At 39.3% G+C, this 16,052-nt stretch overlaps 1 protein-coding gene across 2 annotated transcripts in view; it reads left to right on the top strand.

Moving 5' to 3' along the window:
• PTER (phosphotriesterase related) overlaps nt 1–16,052 on the top strand; it is a 59,880-nt gene that overhangs the window by 24,486 nt on the left and 19,342 nt on the right. For both annotated transcript variants that reach the window (XM_045857794.1, XM_045857795.1), the window contains exons 2-3: nt 13,936–14,406; nt 15,727–15,992. In XM_045857794.1, the coding sequence (XP_045713750.1) occupies nt 13,975–14,406; nt 15,727–15,992 (698 nt within the window). In that variant the 5' untranslated portion in view covers nt 13,936–13,974. The remainder of the gene's footprint in view (nt 1–13,935; nt 14,407–15,726; nt 15,993–16,052) is intronic.

Here is a 16,052-nt window from a genome sequence, read left to right as displayed (position 1 = left end):
ATTTGTTTTCCTCACTGTTATGTATCTTTCCTATGAGATACCTCAAATCCTTAGTGGACTAGGTTGGATGAAAACAAGCAAACATAGAAATGTTAATTAAGTACTGACTGCACACCAGGCCCTGCAGGGGCTGAGGACTGAGGGAAGAGACATGGGCTCTGCCCTCGAGGACCTCAGTATCTGGTGGAGAGAGACATTAGCATAAGAGGTGAGTATCAAGGTTAAATTTGGAGTGATAAGAGAGAACCTAGAGTTAGCATCTTACCCAGATTGCTGGAACAATAAGGAAGAACATCAGGAAAATGATCTAATTTGAAATGGTGCCAAACCCCTTCCCTGAAGGTCCAGTAGAAGTCACCAGGGAGAAGAACAGGGTTAGAGAGGCAGAGTGGGAGTGGGTTGGGTTTGTAAAGCTCAGAAAAAAAAGAGGCAGAAACACATTAGAAGACATGAGACCAGTGCAGACATGTTGAGTCCAGAGAAGGACAGGCACTTCAACATGGCCAGAGCCCAGAGTGGATCCAGAGTGGGTACCACCAAGCTCCAGGTTCATATTTATTTCTTAATGTTGGCAGGAGAATCACAGAGAGATACATCCGGATCTGTGTTTTAGAAGGAGCCCTCCGTAGGCATGATGAAGGCAGATCAGAAAGGCAGGGGACGAGTTTAGAAGCTCTTACTGCGATCCATGTATGAGATGATGGTGGTTCCAACTAAAGTAGTGGCTGTGAGGATGAAGAGAGAAAGATGAACTAAAGCATTACAAACGTGGTGGGATTTAGGCCATTTAGAAATCAAGTATTGTGAGTAAGGCAGGAGTCTTCAATGAAATTTGGTGGTATTTTTTTTTTTTAACATGGGCCATTGGGTAGACATAGTATCAGAGAAAAAGAGACATCTAAATTCTGTCTGAGGACTAAATACGGTGACTCATGTAAATTGCCACAGGCTGTACTTGGCATGAAGTAATTATCCAGTAAGTTTTCTATTGATGTCGTAATCATAGGCTAAACTGGTCTGATTAATCCTAACAGAACTCTCTATGAAGTGCTGATCATAATCAATATTTGGCATTCTCTGAGCAGACCCAGGTTCAAACTGCAACCTTCCAGCTGTGTGATGCTAGACAAGTTTCTCCATTTTTCTTGGCCTCAATTTCTTTATATAATATCAACGCAGCAGCATTTTAGTGAGAAATTGAGATAAGAAATATGAAGTGTTTTTGTAGCAGCTGATACAGAGTAGGAGCTCAGTAAGTGGTAGCTTAGCAAATGAATAAAAGGCATTATTGTTGGTTCCCACCCTTGAAGTGAGAGTAGGGGTTCTCTCTTATTTATCTTTGCATTTCCCATAGGCTCTACCTGCCTAGTACCAAGTTTTACACATAAGGGACATCCCCAAAATATTTGTGGAATCTATGGTTTTATTTAGTTTTCTTATTGTTTTTCTGCTAACCTGCCAAACACTGTTAACCCTCCTTAAAAGAGGGTTCTTTTTATATTTTGTCCTTATATGGTTTATCTTTACTTAAAATTTAATTTGTTTGATTCCCCTTTCTTTCCCTTATAAATAATGACCCATACTTTATAATCTCTGATACTTTCCTGTGAAACATCTCCTTGACAACCCCCATCTGCGTGCCTACCAGACACAGGACTGTACCCAACAGTGGAATCTTGATCCTTGTGTGGCTTGACTGTGATAAAAACTACTCAGGCTGCTGAACCTTTGCCAGAATTTTTATTGGGTGCAAGGATTTCCATAGAGCCTGGATCAGCCCATGAAGGACTCAGCCAGATTGAATTCAATCAAAGTGAACCACAGCCACCACAAAGGCATGTAATTTGAAGAGAAATATTTGTACACGAACAATATAAAATCTCAGGCATGACTGGCAAATTAGCAATTTTGTGATAATAGAAAAGAATATGAAGTAGCTCTTGAGTTTGTACATCTTTGCCTGCCTGCGTGTCTTAGAGAATTCAAAATCTATATTCTATTATTTTACATGTGGTATTAGCATAAGCATCAGATAGTTTTACAATGGTAAAACTGATATTTTCCCATTTTATTCTTTTTTATTAATTGTAGATGAAATAGATAAACTGGTAAATAAAAAACTGGTAAATACATTAAATTGTAATGAAGGAAAAATGTATCTGTCTTTGCTCCTTCTACCACCAAAAGATACAAGTAACATTTTAGTATTTCTACTTAAGCTCTACATAAATTTATAATGCTTTAAATAGTTTTGTATTTTGATTTTTCACATGTTATAATAAAGGCATTTCCCTCCATCATTAAATAGTCTTTGAAAATATAACTTGAATGTTTGCATAATACTCCATCATATATGTAAACAGTACCACGTTGTAGAATATTTTGCTCTCTATTCTAAATAATGCCATAATGAAATCTTTGTGCATAAATAATTTTTACCTGCATCTAAATGTTTCCTTAAGATGGATTTCCAGTGGCAAAATAACATTTCAGGACTTCAATGCATATTGCTAAACTGCTTTTCAGAAAAGTTGGGCAAATTTGCATTTTGTCAGTACTGTGTGTAGGAAGGGCATCGTATCACCACACTCTGTGGTCTTGCTCATCTTTCACAAACCAATCATGGAACCAGGTTTTTTTTAGGTATAATTAAGAATATTACATTAGTTTGAAGTGTCTCCTACATGATGCTCTCTGTTGGATACCCACATCATAACCACGGCTATTAACTTTGAGGACTAAGTTGCCATTTAAATGGGAGAGCCTTCTTCTTGAGGTGTGAAGCTAGATTTGTATTCATAAAAATTCTAAATGGTTAGTTGATGTTTCCTGTGTTTCAAGTGTAACCTCAAATATGTTATACATTGTAAATGTTTTTACTGCTTAGCACTGTTATACAAAACTCAACTCAGCGTCCCTCTCCCCCATGTTTGGGGTTTATGTGGCAGTAGTAATTCCAAATAAATATCTTAGTTATTTGATATGGAGGCATTTGGACAGTGTTCCATTATGTTGTATCCTCTGGAAACTATTTTTAAAAAATACATCATGATTCAGGTTTTATTTGTAGGCTTGAGAATTTTGTGTATGTAGCCACTGCTCCCATCATTTATCACTGAGAACATGTAATTTCAACTAGACAGTGACATTTGTTTGTATATAAAAGAGAAAGTAATTATTTGTGGGTATTTTAATCTAATGGGATTTGGAGTCTTGTTCTACATATTACATCTCTGTTTTACTTGCAAACTTCAACAAAAAAAAGAAAAAGTTAAATATTACTGTAATTTCACTTTTGCAGTACATTTTACTTTATTAATTTTAGAACAAAACTTTTGGCACTTTCACTCATTCTTTAATTAAGGCATAAACTAAATATAGTTGACCCTTGAACAGCGCCAGCTTTGACACGTGTGGATCCACTTACACGAGGATCTGTCAGCCCCGTGTATCCAGTTTTGCATCCTCACGTTCCCAACTCTGGGTCCAAAGTACTGTTTTTGTTCCTGGTTGGTTGAATCTAAGGGTGCAGAAGGTCAGCTGTACACATTGTTCTACATCATTTCATGTGAGGGACTGGAGCATTGGGAATTTTTGCATCTGGGGGAGGGGTCATGGAAGCAACCCCCTGTGATACCCAGGGACAACTTAGTTAAGTTTTGGAGGCAGTCAAAAGTTTATGTGGATTTTCAACTGTGGGAGCCTGCACCCCTAACCCTCACATTTTCAAGGGTAAATTATATTTTCTCTCTACTCGGTTTAGTTCAGTTTCACAGATGAAAACCAAATACTAGATACTATATAAATATAGAGGATAAAGGAGAGACCCCATTCCCCTCCTACACACACACACACAGCACATAGTCAGAGACAAATTCCTTAATAGGTTATCAAATTAGGTACAAAGCGACTTGTGCTGTGACATACAGTTCAATCTCGGTACATGATACCTTCAATATGAGTGCCCACAGCCCCAGGTAACAGGTTCCTTAGATAAACCACATCTATGCATTAATAAACTGACCACTCAAAAGTGAATTCCCATTCAAGCATTCCTATTTCCTCAATACTAATTTCCATTCCTGTCTAGCATCTCAGCATCTCTTTGTAGCACCTCTGGCCAACTGCTACAGATATTCGTAAATATCAAGTAACAGGATGCAAAAAGATTGTTAAGTAAAATTGAAACTTTTTTTTTAAAAAGCACAGTTTGTCATGAAGTTGGTGAAAGTTGATATTGGAGAAATCTAAACCACAGAGAAAGCCCAATGAGAATGTGACAGAGTTAAACCCACACAACCCAAGAGGAGACATTGGCACGGAAAGTATCAGAGTATGTGTGTCCAAAGAGAGTAAGTTGTGTAACAACTTGTTAATAGAGGACCTTGGTAAAAATATATATGTGTGTGTATATTTTTTCAATAACCTTTTTCATCACTGAGGTACAAAAGTCAAGTAAAGGGTGTCATATCATATAATTCTGTCCCACCCAAATCCAACATTCAGTTAATCCTTTGTTCTAACAATCAGGATATATTTATAACTATAACTTATTTTTATCATGTTCATCTTATTTTTCTAATTTGAAATATTAATCAAGTCCTTTAAATGTGACTGACTATTCAATGTTGTTCTCCATATCTTTTGGTTGTCTCTTGCTGTGTGACAAACCATCCCTAAAACACTAGTTTCAGACAACTATTGATAGTTTATTACCATATTTTTAGGACTTTAAGACGCACCAGACCATAAGACGCATGTAGGTTTTAGAGGAGGAAAATAGGAAAAAAAATTTTGAAGCAAAAAATATGGTAAAATACTTAATAACCTGTGACCCTGCTCCACCATCACCTCCCCTCCACAGCAAGCCAGGCAAGCTACATTCGGGGTACAAGATGCACCCCCATTTTCCTCCCAAATTTGGGGGGTGCATCTTATAGTCCAAAAAATATGGTATCTCCCATAATTCTGCAAGCTGGCCAGACTCTGCTGGGTTGGCTGCAGCTGAGCCTGCAGTCATGTGAAATTTTGGCTGGGTTACAATGTTCAGGATAACTCATTCAGTTTTCTGATATCACCATACAGCTAGCCACAGGCTGAGCTGAGTGGGGACCCTGCAGTGACTAGGGACTGTCTCTGTCCAGGTGGTCTCAGGGTCCCTCCTTTTCCACATGGGAGGGTAGCCAGACTTCCTACATGGCAGCTCAAGTTTCCCCAAAGCACAAAAGCAAAAGATTCGAGTTCCAAACTGACATAGATTCACTTCTGCTACATATTCTATTGGATAAAGTGAGTCACAGGCCAGCCCGGGCTCAGCGTGGAAGGAGACTGCATAAGGATGCAAATATTGGAAGGAAGAGTTTGCCAAAAACCATCAATGGAAACCAGCTAGCATGCTGTATTAAGCACATTCATTTCAAAAGGCATTTCCAGCATCAATTATCCATGGATAACAAGGACCTCCTACAGCTTTAATCACTTGGGTAGGTCCCATCCAAAGGCCTAATGGGTTCTGATGTCAATCACAACAGTCAATCTGCTTTGAATAATCCCAGGCCTCAAGTGAAGGAATTCATTTCTAAGCAAAACTAGAGCCTCAGTTCAATTCATAAACTTCAGTCACTTATTGACAGTTTTTTTAAAAGAACAAGTTTAGGTTCATTTACCTATAGATACTCAGCACATATGTGGAAAATGATTCAAAGTGTAGAGTATGGTAATTCTGAACATTTATAATTTAGGTAGTGCTTTTACATAGAATCTTAACTTGTTTTTCATTCCAAATCTTATGCAGTAAATATTATTCCAGTTTAGGTAAGGAAACTAATTCATCATAAGCTTTTAAATTTTCAATGGTCACACAGCTAGAAAACTTTGGAGTCAGGACTCCAAGTTCAGGGTTACCTATCCCTTCTAGAGTTTTCTTTTAAACTTAGAAGGATCTGCAACTTAAGTTCATTCATGTAATCTCTCTCTCTCTCTTCATGTACATATATGTATGTATCCACATATTTATATGTATATATTTACATATACGTATAAATATATGTATATTTATACATATATGTAATTTTATTACGTAATAAGCAACAAAATATTTATACGCATACATAATTTTATACGTAATTTTATGTATATATTTATATACATATAAATATGTATATTTAAGAATGGTTTAAAAAACCACTCTTAAAGTGTAACCTTCGTTGAGACTTATAGCTGATAAATGAAATTCACTCTTTCTCTCTCTCATTACATGGATACATATGTATGTAAAATATACATATTTAAAATTATACTTAAAATATAGCTTTCATTGATAGTCAATGATTTATAGAAAGTCAATACTATCCCTTTCAAATGAAAGGATATCACAGAAGCATGGATGCATGGATGTCAAATGGGAAAACAGACTCAGATTGGTTACGTAACTTGCCCAAAGTCACACAGCTGTTGAGTGGAAGAGCCAAGAGCTCCTGACTCTGAATCTACCATCCTTCCAACTAAACAAAGCCACATTAAGAATAGCCTTTCAAATGAAACTATGTGAGAAATACAGATATTTTATATGTTTAAAACATTAATTTGTGTTTTGCCAGGAATTGAAAGTAACAGCTCTTTAGTGACTAAATACAGTTAAGGACCAGCTGTGCAGTTTCCTCAAAATAGGAGACAACCAACCCATTGCAAGGAATCAATGGAAGAAAAAATCCCTTCTATAAAAAGCTGATAATTAACTTTAATGTGAAGAGTTCTTTACGGAGGAAAAGAAATTGTAACTGTTGTATTGAGTAATTTGGTATAATGTTTCACTCCCAGGGTTATTATATGTGAATAGCAAAATTAAGAATTTATATCAAATGTCCCCACAGCACTGAGTATGGAACCTTTTTCTGAGAATGAGAAAGGCTTAGATGTTCTAGATCTGTTTTCCAAATGAAGAAAACATAGACAGTAATTTGGCAATGTTGCACTCCTTCCAACTGGTGGATGCTATGATGGTAAAGTAGTAAGGAATGCTGCATTTTGACCTGAGTTGAAATAGTGGGTTTTCCTCCCTCCCCTTCCCCCACTCTACTCTCCCTCCTCCTTTTCTTCCTCCCCCTCCCTCTCACCATTTCTTTTATTAAGGAGAAAATAGTTTCAATTTGTTGACCAAACAGATAACAAATTTGAGAAGCCAGTACAGTCACGTACCACTAAGTGACAAGGACACATCCTGAGAAATGCATCGTTAGGTGATTGTGTCATGGGGACATTGTTGGGAGCACTTACAGAACACTAGACGGTGTGGCCGACACACACCCAGGTTATGTGGTTGAGCCTACTGCTCCTAGGCTATAAGCCCGTGCAGTGTGTCACTGTGCAAATATTCAGGAGATTAAATCAAGCACAAGAGAAAATGATGCAATCAAAAAACTCGGTAACCACAAAATGCATGAGACTGCTGCCAGCATAATGGCATATTAGGTTATGGCAACATTTTTTTTAATGTAAGTAGAAATAGTAGACTCTAAATTATTGATTAAAACTACAGAACTATAGTAGAGCAAATACATAAACCAGTAACATTGTCATCTGTTATCATTATAAAGTATTATTTACTGTATATAATTTTATTTGCTGTGCTTTTCCACAACTGGCAGTGCAGTAAGTTTGCTTACACTTGGGTAACGTGTTACACGACCACATTAGGACACCTCTGCTGCCACTAGGCAATAGGGATGGCTCAGCTCCATTGTGGGACCACCGTGGAACATGCAACCCATCACTGATGACATGCCGTTACATGGCACATGACGGCAGCGTTATTTTCCAAAGTCCAAGTACATGTGAGGCAGAAGGCTGCCAGTTGGCATGCTATTGACTAAAGAGATCACTGAGCCACAAACCCAATGCCTTCTGTTGAGCATCCTGATGTGATTTCTGACTTTAATAATCAGAACTGATTGTTTTTACCAAGGAGTGCAGGACAGGGGTCCTGTGAATGTCTTTTTCCAGGTGTGTTATTTCCTGCGTACATCTCTGCCACCATCTTTATATCTGTTATCTGGAATTTGGAAATATGCCTAGGTTTTCTCTCCTACTTCTTTCATCAAATAGAAAAAAGAAACTTAGAAATAAAACTTACCACTTCCCTCTGAATACAAGATAAAGCTGCTCATTTGTATCTCGGCCATGGTTTTGCTTTATTTATGTCTAAGTTTGAAGAACTTGCTGGGTCCCATTATTGCTCTGTGTCCAGAAGTGGTTGGATTTCTTTCTCTTTGTTTAGGCATGGTTATTTCTGGACAATGTTTAATATGAAAAGTTATAGAACTCCATGCATCTACCATATACACCTCAGAAGTGGACATGTGGTGATGGACGTGAGGAGAAAGTCCTTGTGTCACTGTGGCTCAGCCACCAGACCATCGCTGTTTGAGAGAAGATATGTTGCAGGTTTGAACCTGCACACCATGTATTCAAACAAGCCTTAAAAAATAGTTTGTGGTTTTAAAAAGATCTTGGTCAACAATCAAATGTCTACTTTAAGTGCAGTGTTCATAGAGTACCGTCACTCCTGGTGATGTAACCCATACAACAAAATAGAAGTGCCCACACATTTGCACCAGCCGGCACTTATTTTTGTAGGAGTCCACTTATTTGGGGGAACTGTTATAGCACCAGTGAGTCCAGTTGGAAATTTCCATCTGCTTATCTCTCACTGCTTCTGTATCCCTACCATCTGCATTGGTGTCATCTCAGCCCAAGCCTCCCCTGTTCCTTCCACATTCTAGCAACACCCACTGAAACCCCTTCCTCCCATTCTCCCCACAGCTGCCAGATTAATCATTTTATACTTTCTGCATAAAACTCTGGAATGCTTGTTTTTTTTTTTTTTTTTTTACCAGTTAAGGTTTGATCAGGGAGGGAAAACAACAATAAGTGAAACAGACTGAGGGATTTGTTATGGGATTAGAGCTTGCACAGTTGCTGTGGATGAAAGCTGAAAACTGTCATTGCATAGAAACTCCCTTTCTTTAATATGATCATTTCTCCTTTCTCTCCTTTTGATTCTAACTGGCCTCAGCACCCTGGCTCACCTACTTCCTTCTCCCTTCCTTGTCCCCTCCTTTATAATCATTAAGCCCTCAGGACAATGAGGTTCTGATCAGCTATTTGTGTCATAGGGACAAAGCCTCAGGTCTGTTGACTCCAGAGACAGAGTTCTGGTCAAACAAGAGATGACATCTAGGTCTCACTTGTGTTTCAGCTCCAGGCCCAGAGAAGCTGCAAAAGCAGACAAACAACACCATGGCTGACATTAGAACCATATGCACCTATCAACTACCTCTTCCCTAGTGCTGCCCAGTCAGTACAGACCATGACCCTAACTCCCTAGTAGCCGTGATTAATGATTTTCCCCCATAGAGCCCACCCACTGGGAGCCATTGGACACCCAGGCTTTTGAGCAGTAGCTCACCTGTGTCTCCAGGGTGGGCCACTTCATAAAAATAAACCCTTACTTTCTTTGCTGCAAACTCCTGTTCCTGTCTTATTGAATTGATGCTCTCAGGCAACCAGACCCCTTTAGTCCAGTAACAAAACCATTTACCAAACATCAACTTGCCAATTTGACCACCGCATCTGAAACTGTGAAGTAGCATCCTCTAACCAAGTCTCAGGCTGGATGCAGCAGAGGCGGGGGCAGGAAAAGAGCATATGTCGGTGACACAGGGAGGGCAGCAGACTGCATGAAGAGAAATCCCACTCATTCCAATATAAAAAAGTCAGGAAGTCCTTCCTACACCCCCTCCAAAAATGTAAAATGTAATTGAAATGGATATTCAACCCAAATAGACATAAAAATCTTCAGCATAATGGCCAGGATGAAATTTCAGTAAAATTAAAGTTGCCCCAAGCTACCCACCCACCAGCAAATCTCCAAAATTTGGCAAATTGATTATGTATTTTATAAAAGTGAATTCATGCACATAGTCTCAAAAATAACAGATCCTACATATTGTCTCTGGTTTTCAGCTCCGTGCTGTTGGACTGTTTTCTGATTTTCTTCTCTTCTTTTTTTTTTTGTTCTTTTTTTTTCTTTAAAGTTCTGTGTTCTTTTTCTATTGTATACCAACTTGTATTAGAAGGGCTATTTCATTTGACCAGGCTGTACTAGTAATTGCAGCCTATCCTCAGTCCCTCCATCTGCTGAGATTTCATATTTGAAGTACAACCATGGCAAACATGTTTATACCTCCAGTTACCCCTTTTCTACCACCTTCTGTGTGTGATAATGCTCAACAAAGCTTCCCATGGATTTTCCACAGAATGCCCGAAGTCTGTCTTTTCAGCTGGAGGTCACTCCAGTCTGCACAGCTGTGCACTGCAGCTCTCATTGACCAGTGCTGTTCCTGTTCTGTGAGCTCCATCCCTGCAACCAGAGGCCAGCAGCAGCCCCTGGCCTGTGCACTGAGAAGAGAACCATTTTCAGGATGCATGTGATGCAAAGGGTGCTTTCTAACTGCACAGTAGCCTGGAGTTCTACAAACGTATCCCATTAAAAGACATATTCCAGCTTAGAGCTGTGGTGCCTAGGGTTTGCTTTCTAATCTTTTCCTATCCTTTAAGTATAGGTTACATTTTGTCTTATCATAGAGCACCAACTAGTCCTGCCTGAGAGTGTTTGGAGGAACTTCCCAGAACAGATGACATTTTTTAAATGTTGGGAACTGCCCTGCCTGGTTTCAGGAGCTGTAGCCCCACCATGGCTAAAGCTGAGTGAATGACTTTCAGACCATAAGCCACTAAGGAGACAAAGTTTATCTGGCAGGGGCACTGCCTCTGCTCCTTTTACTTCACCCTGCCTGGCCCCCAGTGCTTGATTGATTAGCCAATGATGAGTAAGATTCCTGAAAGGAGGGATGACCTAAGACAGGCACGATCACAGGGGTCCCCAGGGAAGGACTTGGGTGCTACAGAAAAGGGGTGATGGACCCTCACCCCTTGGCTTTGACACAGCCTGAGTCCTCATTCTGCCTTCAAGAAGTCTCCTAATCTCCTGGCTTCCTTACTTCCGCTGCTTGACTTAAGCCTGAAACAATGCCTTAAGCCCGAAACAATGCCGGTGGTGGGTGCTGCCCTGTGCTGAAAAGGACAGATGCTCTAGGGTGATCAGGCCTAAGAAGGAATATGTAAAATCCTGTAAAACCTGCTTTGTTTAGAATACCCTCAATTAAATGATAAGGGTCCAAGCAGGAAGTGAGTTTGTTTCCCAAAGTTTTATGGTCCATTTGACTATCAGACTCTGACTCAAAATAGGCCCTCAGAGTTCTCTGTATGTTATCTATTGTTTGATCCTTACTTTCAGACAATGATTAATGAGCTTTATGTATACACCCTGTATTCTTATGCAAATTGAATCCAATAAAAGCTTCTCAAGGTAAGGGTCCGGGCCCTCTCCTCTCGAGATGGTGGCAGAGGAGCTGTGAGGCTTTCTCTCCCCTTGAGAGAGAAGTCAGGCCGTCCCTTTTCCTCCACAGGACTCGGTAGTCTGTGTGAATTTATTTTGTCTCATCCATAATGCCGTGGACACTGTGGGGCAGTGTCCGCATCACTTAAGTGATTTTTTTTCTCACAAAGACTCACAGCTTGTGAGTGTGAAACTTACCAAAATTAATCTTTCAAATTGGTATCAATTAAATATGCAGTTTGGTACTCTTCTAGTAAAAGTGATGGAGTTTTATCAATTTGTCCAAGTTTCTGGCCCCCTGTTATTCTCTAGGAACACATGTGTAAGACTGTCACCCAGATGGAAGGGAAGAGCAAATAAACCTCCATGGAAGACTGAATTGATTATTAATGGTCCCATGTAGCTAACTGAATGAACTAGCTACATAGTCCTTGCTCTCAGGCACAGGGAGTAAGACATTGCTGAACAGCAAGTTTCTAGACACCATCAATGGAACATACAGCTGGTGTGGTGACTGGCAGCTACCCATTGCTTCTCTAAACAGAATGCCATCATCTTTCACCATGGTCCCATGAGAATTATTTAGATATTGGAAGTTCAGCTTGCTGGATACCAGTGTCAACCAAAAACAAATGGCCGTGCTACCTGCAAGTTCTGAAATTTTCTGTCAAGTGGTCTAAATCAACCATTTACACATGTAGGCCAATAGGTACCAAGCACCTGGGTTCCAGATAATTGCAGAGGCTTGTTGTAAATTGGCCTTTAACTCAGTCCTCCCTTTTCTCCAACCCCGACTTATTTTCACCTTGCCTTATGTGTGCACTGTGCCCATTACAAATTTATCCTATACTCATTGCACCTCCAAATAATCCCCTCTCTAATCAGTCACTCTCTGAAAAGAAACAACCTAGGAGACCTATAATTGTTCCTAGAACTAGCAAAACAAAGTTATTCTTTGTCAAATGTTTGCTATGTGCCAAATACTTACAGGCCTTTCTATCTGTGGTATTAAATTTAATCCTTTTTCTTTGAAAGACTTTATTTATTTATTTTTAGAGAGAGGGGAAGGAAGGGAGAAAAAGAGGGAGAGAAACATTGATCAGTTGCCTCTCGTACATTCCCCAACCCAAACTGTGACCAAACCCACAACCCAGGTGTGCGCCCTGACTAGCTACCTTTTGCTTTGTGGGATGATGCCCAACCAACTGAGCCATACTGGTCAGGGCTCTAACTTAATTCTTAGGAAAGCCTATGAAATGTGTATTGTTCTTCTAATTTACAGATGAGAAAACTAATGCTCAGAAAGTCAGAGAAGGCCTTCAGGAGGATGTGGCAAAAGTGATTTCAGAATGTCTTTTAAATATAAAGTTTGAGAGCTTCCACAGGCACCATCTTTGCTCTGGTTCCCAGTCAGCGTTTTCACTGTCCTCTGAATGTGTCTGGTTGGTGTCCATGTGCAAGGAGTACCGTGTCTGGCAGTGGCTCGGCTCTTGGCCTCCGCCTTCGGTACTGCGTTTTCCTTTCCCAGTGAAATCCCTCCTTTTAGGAAAGGCACTTTCAAATGGAAATGCTAGAATAGAGGTCCCTGCTGTCGCTGGTAGAAACTTGGTGAAAACTTGATTTATGTTACAAATAAGTAAATAGAGGGTAAATGAAGAGGCATATACTCTTTCTAGAGAGAGCAGATTTCAGTTTCAGTAAATCATAGTGACTTTCATTATGACTAAGGATTTTTAGTTTTCTTTTAGAAGTGTGTTTCTGACTGTGTGCCTTAGACAAAAGGAAACATCAAGAATGAAGAGGTTTGTTTGCTTTTCCTTTTTTTTTCATTATTAAACCTCGGCATGCTCCCTCCATTGTTTTGGGGAGGATAATCTGTGAAATGGTCAGCATCAGGGATTTTGTCTTATTCCTCTTTCTAGCTTCAGTTTCTGGCATGTGGTGGACCTTCAACACGAGTTTGTTCAGCTGGACAGTGAACGAATAATGGAAGGATCAGTAGCCCCAGGATATTTAATTTAGCTGAAAAATGACAAATTAAATAGTTCTGATATATGATGGCTAGTTTTGATATAACTTATTGATTATGAAGATTTTTTAAATGGAGATTATCATTAAATTATCCAAGCAAGCAGAGGTATGATAACGAGATAAAATTAAACAAAAGAAAAATGTGAATTGAATATCATGAAATATTTCCAGTAGTTGAAGTCAGGATTTAATCAAGCAGAAGGGTCCCAGTGGAAGTGATCAGGGGACATTCAACACCATGCATGTCACTTAGAGCTGCAGTGAACTTACACAGTTTACAAGGGACAGACCCTGACTTTGGCAAGATGACGAGTGAGATCATATTTCTAGTTTCACTGGTTCTTACACAGGTATACATTCACAGCCTCCCATCCCCTATGGAAAGAATTTGTCTATGTGTTAAATTAAACTTTCTGATTATAGCTTGCTTGCTTTCTTTTTTCCAGAAAACACTCTTTTTAGAGCATCTCCTGGTGCCCTCAGAAATGTCTTCCTTAAGTGGCAAAGTCCAAACTGTTTTGGGCCTAGTGGAGCCAAGCAAACTGGGCCGCACCCTGACCCACGAACATTTGACAATGACCTTTGATTTCTGTTACTGTCCACCTCCTCCATCTCACGAAGCTACCTCTAAGGAACCTATTATGATGAAAAATTTGTTTTGGATTCAGAAAAACCCTTATTCCCATAAAGAGAATCTTCAGCTGAATCAGGAAACGGAAGCAATCAAAGAAGAATTGTTGTATTTTAAAGCTAAAGGTGGGGGTGCTTTAGTGGAGAACACGACCACCGGGATCAGCCGTGATGTGCAGACTTTGAAGTGGCTGGCAGAAGAGACTGGCATCCATATCATATCAGGAGCCGGGTTTTATGTGGATGCAACTCACTCTTCAGAGACCAAAGCCATGTCAGTGGAACAGGTAAAAAGCCCTAGGTTTTCTGACAATATTTGTATGTACATCTGAATAGCCACAATTCAGACGTTGGATTATTCCCATGTGTCATCTGCATTTGGGAATGTCATTGGCTCGCAGGTAGCTGGGAATTCTATGGAAATTTGCTAGCTAGCAAAGGCATCTTCTAATTGAGACCCAGACTGGGAACATTTTATTTCATAAAGGAAAAGCATCACTGGTCACTGCAGAATCCAACGTGTTAGTACTCAGATTCATACATGCTGTTTCCATACTCTGTAGCAGTGTCCCAGGCTGTTTGTAAACCTCAGTTTTTCAAGATAAGCTTCAGTTATGTGGCCTGTTGCTGCATTTTATAATAACCAAATAACCAGCCATAGCAATTCACTGCAGGGTGAAATTTGTCAGGCAGAGATGGGCACATTCAGAAATACGTTTCCTTCTCCTTTTACCAAATAGGAGGGGAGAGAAAATCATTCCCTTGTTGTTATGATAATATCTTAAGCAAGAACGAGCAGAAGGAAGTAAATCTTTCAGGGACACAAAGAACAAATAAGCAGCAAGAGTTTTGGGTATGTGTATGTACTCTCTTCCTAGACATACATGTATGTGTTTATACATGTTTACATGTATATGCACACATTCATTTGTATCTTCCATTGCCTCCTTGATAGGCCTAGCATGTCAGCTAGAGTTTTTGCAAAGAATCAGTTAATCTTTAAAATACTTTGTATTTCAAAACTTTATCTGCATTATTTTCCAATAAAGCCTTTTCTTTTTTATATATTTATATTATTTGAAGACTATCATGATGTCAACTACTATACAGTTTTCTAACCACTCTTAGCAGTAACTATATATCTGACCAGAAAATGTAATATTCATATTATATGCTGTGAATTTTTTATGCTGTATAGGATAAAGGAATGCATAAAAGGGGGGGAATTAAAGAATTACTTGGCACAGTTGATACAGATTCGAGGACAATCTTTTTATGTCTAAATACTCCTCAAATTAAATTTTAAATATTTTTCTTATCTGAATATACTTTCATTAATTCATGTTTTTTCCTCTTTAGCTACCTAAAGCCATAAATTTCTTGTTAAATAGTCACAGTAAGATATTACCAAATCTTTGTTTAGAAAAACTCGTTGAATTTGAGACTTAGCCAGAAAATGCCTTTTTCCTTGACCAATATTGAATGAATGATGAATACATTCTTAAACAATGAACGACTGAATGGATAAGTTCATTAACACACTGTGGTGACACTACATTCAGGAATTTCACAGTCTATGACGTATTTTCATTCCCACCCTTCCTTAGCTCACTGATGTCCTCGTTAACGAAATTCTCCACGGGGCTGATGGAACCAGCATCAAGTGCGGCGTTATTGGGGAAATCGGTTGCTCCTGGCCTCTGACTGAGAGTGAAAGAAAGGTTCTCCAGGCGACAGCCCAAGCCCAGGCTCAGCTTGGCTGTCCTGTTATCATTCATCCTGGAAGGAATCCAAGTGCACCCTTTCAAATTACCCGAATATTGCAAGAAGCAGGTATAGACATCTCCAAAACAGTTATGTCCCACCTTGATAGGTAAGCAGATTATGTACAAATGAGAGCAAAGCACCAGATAATTATGGATGATTAGATGTG

Source organism: Phyllostomus hastatus, unplaced genomic scaffold, assembly GCF_019186645.2.
Source record: "Phyllostomus hastatus isolate PE091 unplaced genomic scaffold, TTU_PhHast_1.1 phas_scaffold_1674, whole genome shotgun sequence".
Taxonomy (NCBI): domain Eukaryota; kingdom Metazoa; phylum Chordata; class Mammalia; order Chiroptera; family Phyllostomidae; genus Phyllostomus; species Phyllostomus hastatus.
Note: the sequence above shows the minus strand (reverse complement) of the source record. Positions and strands in the feature narration are given on the sequence as shown.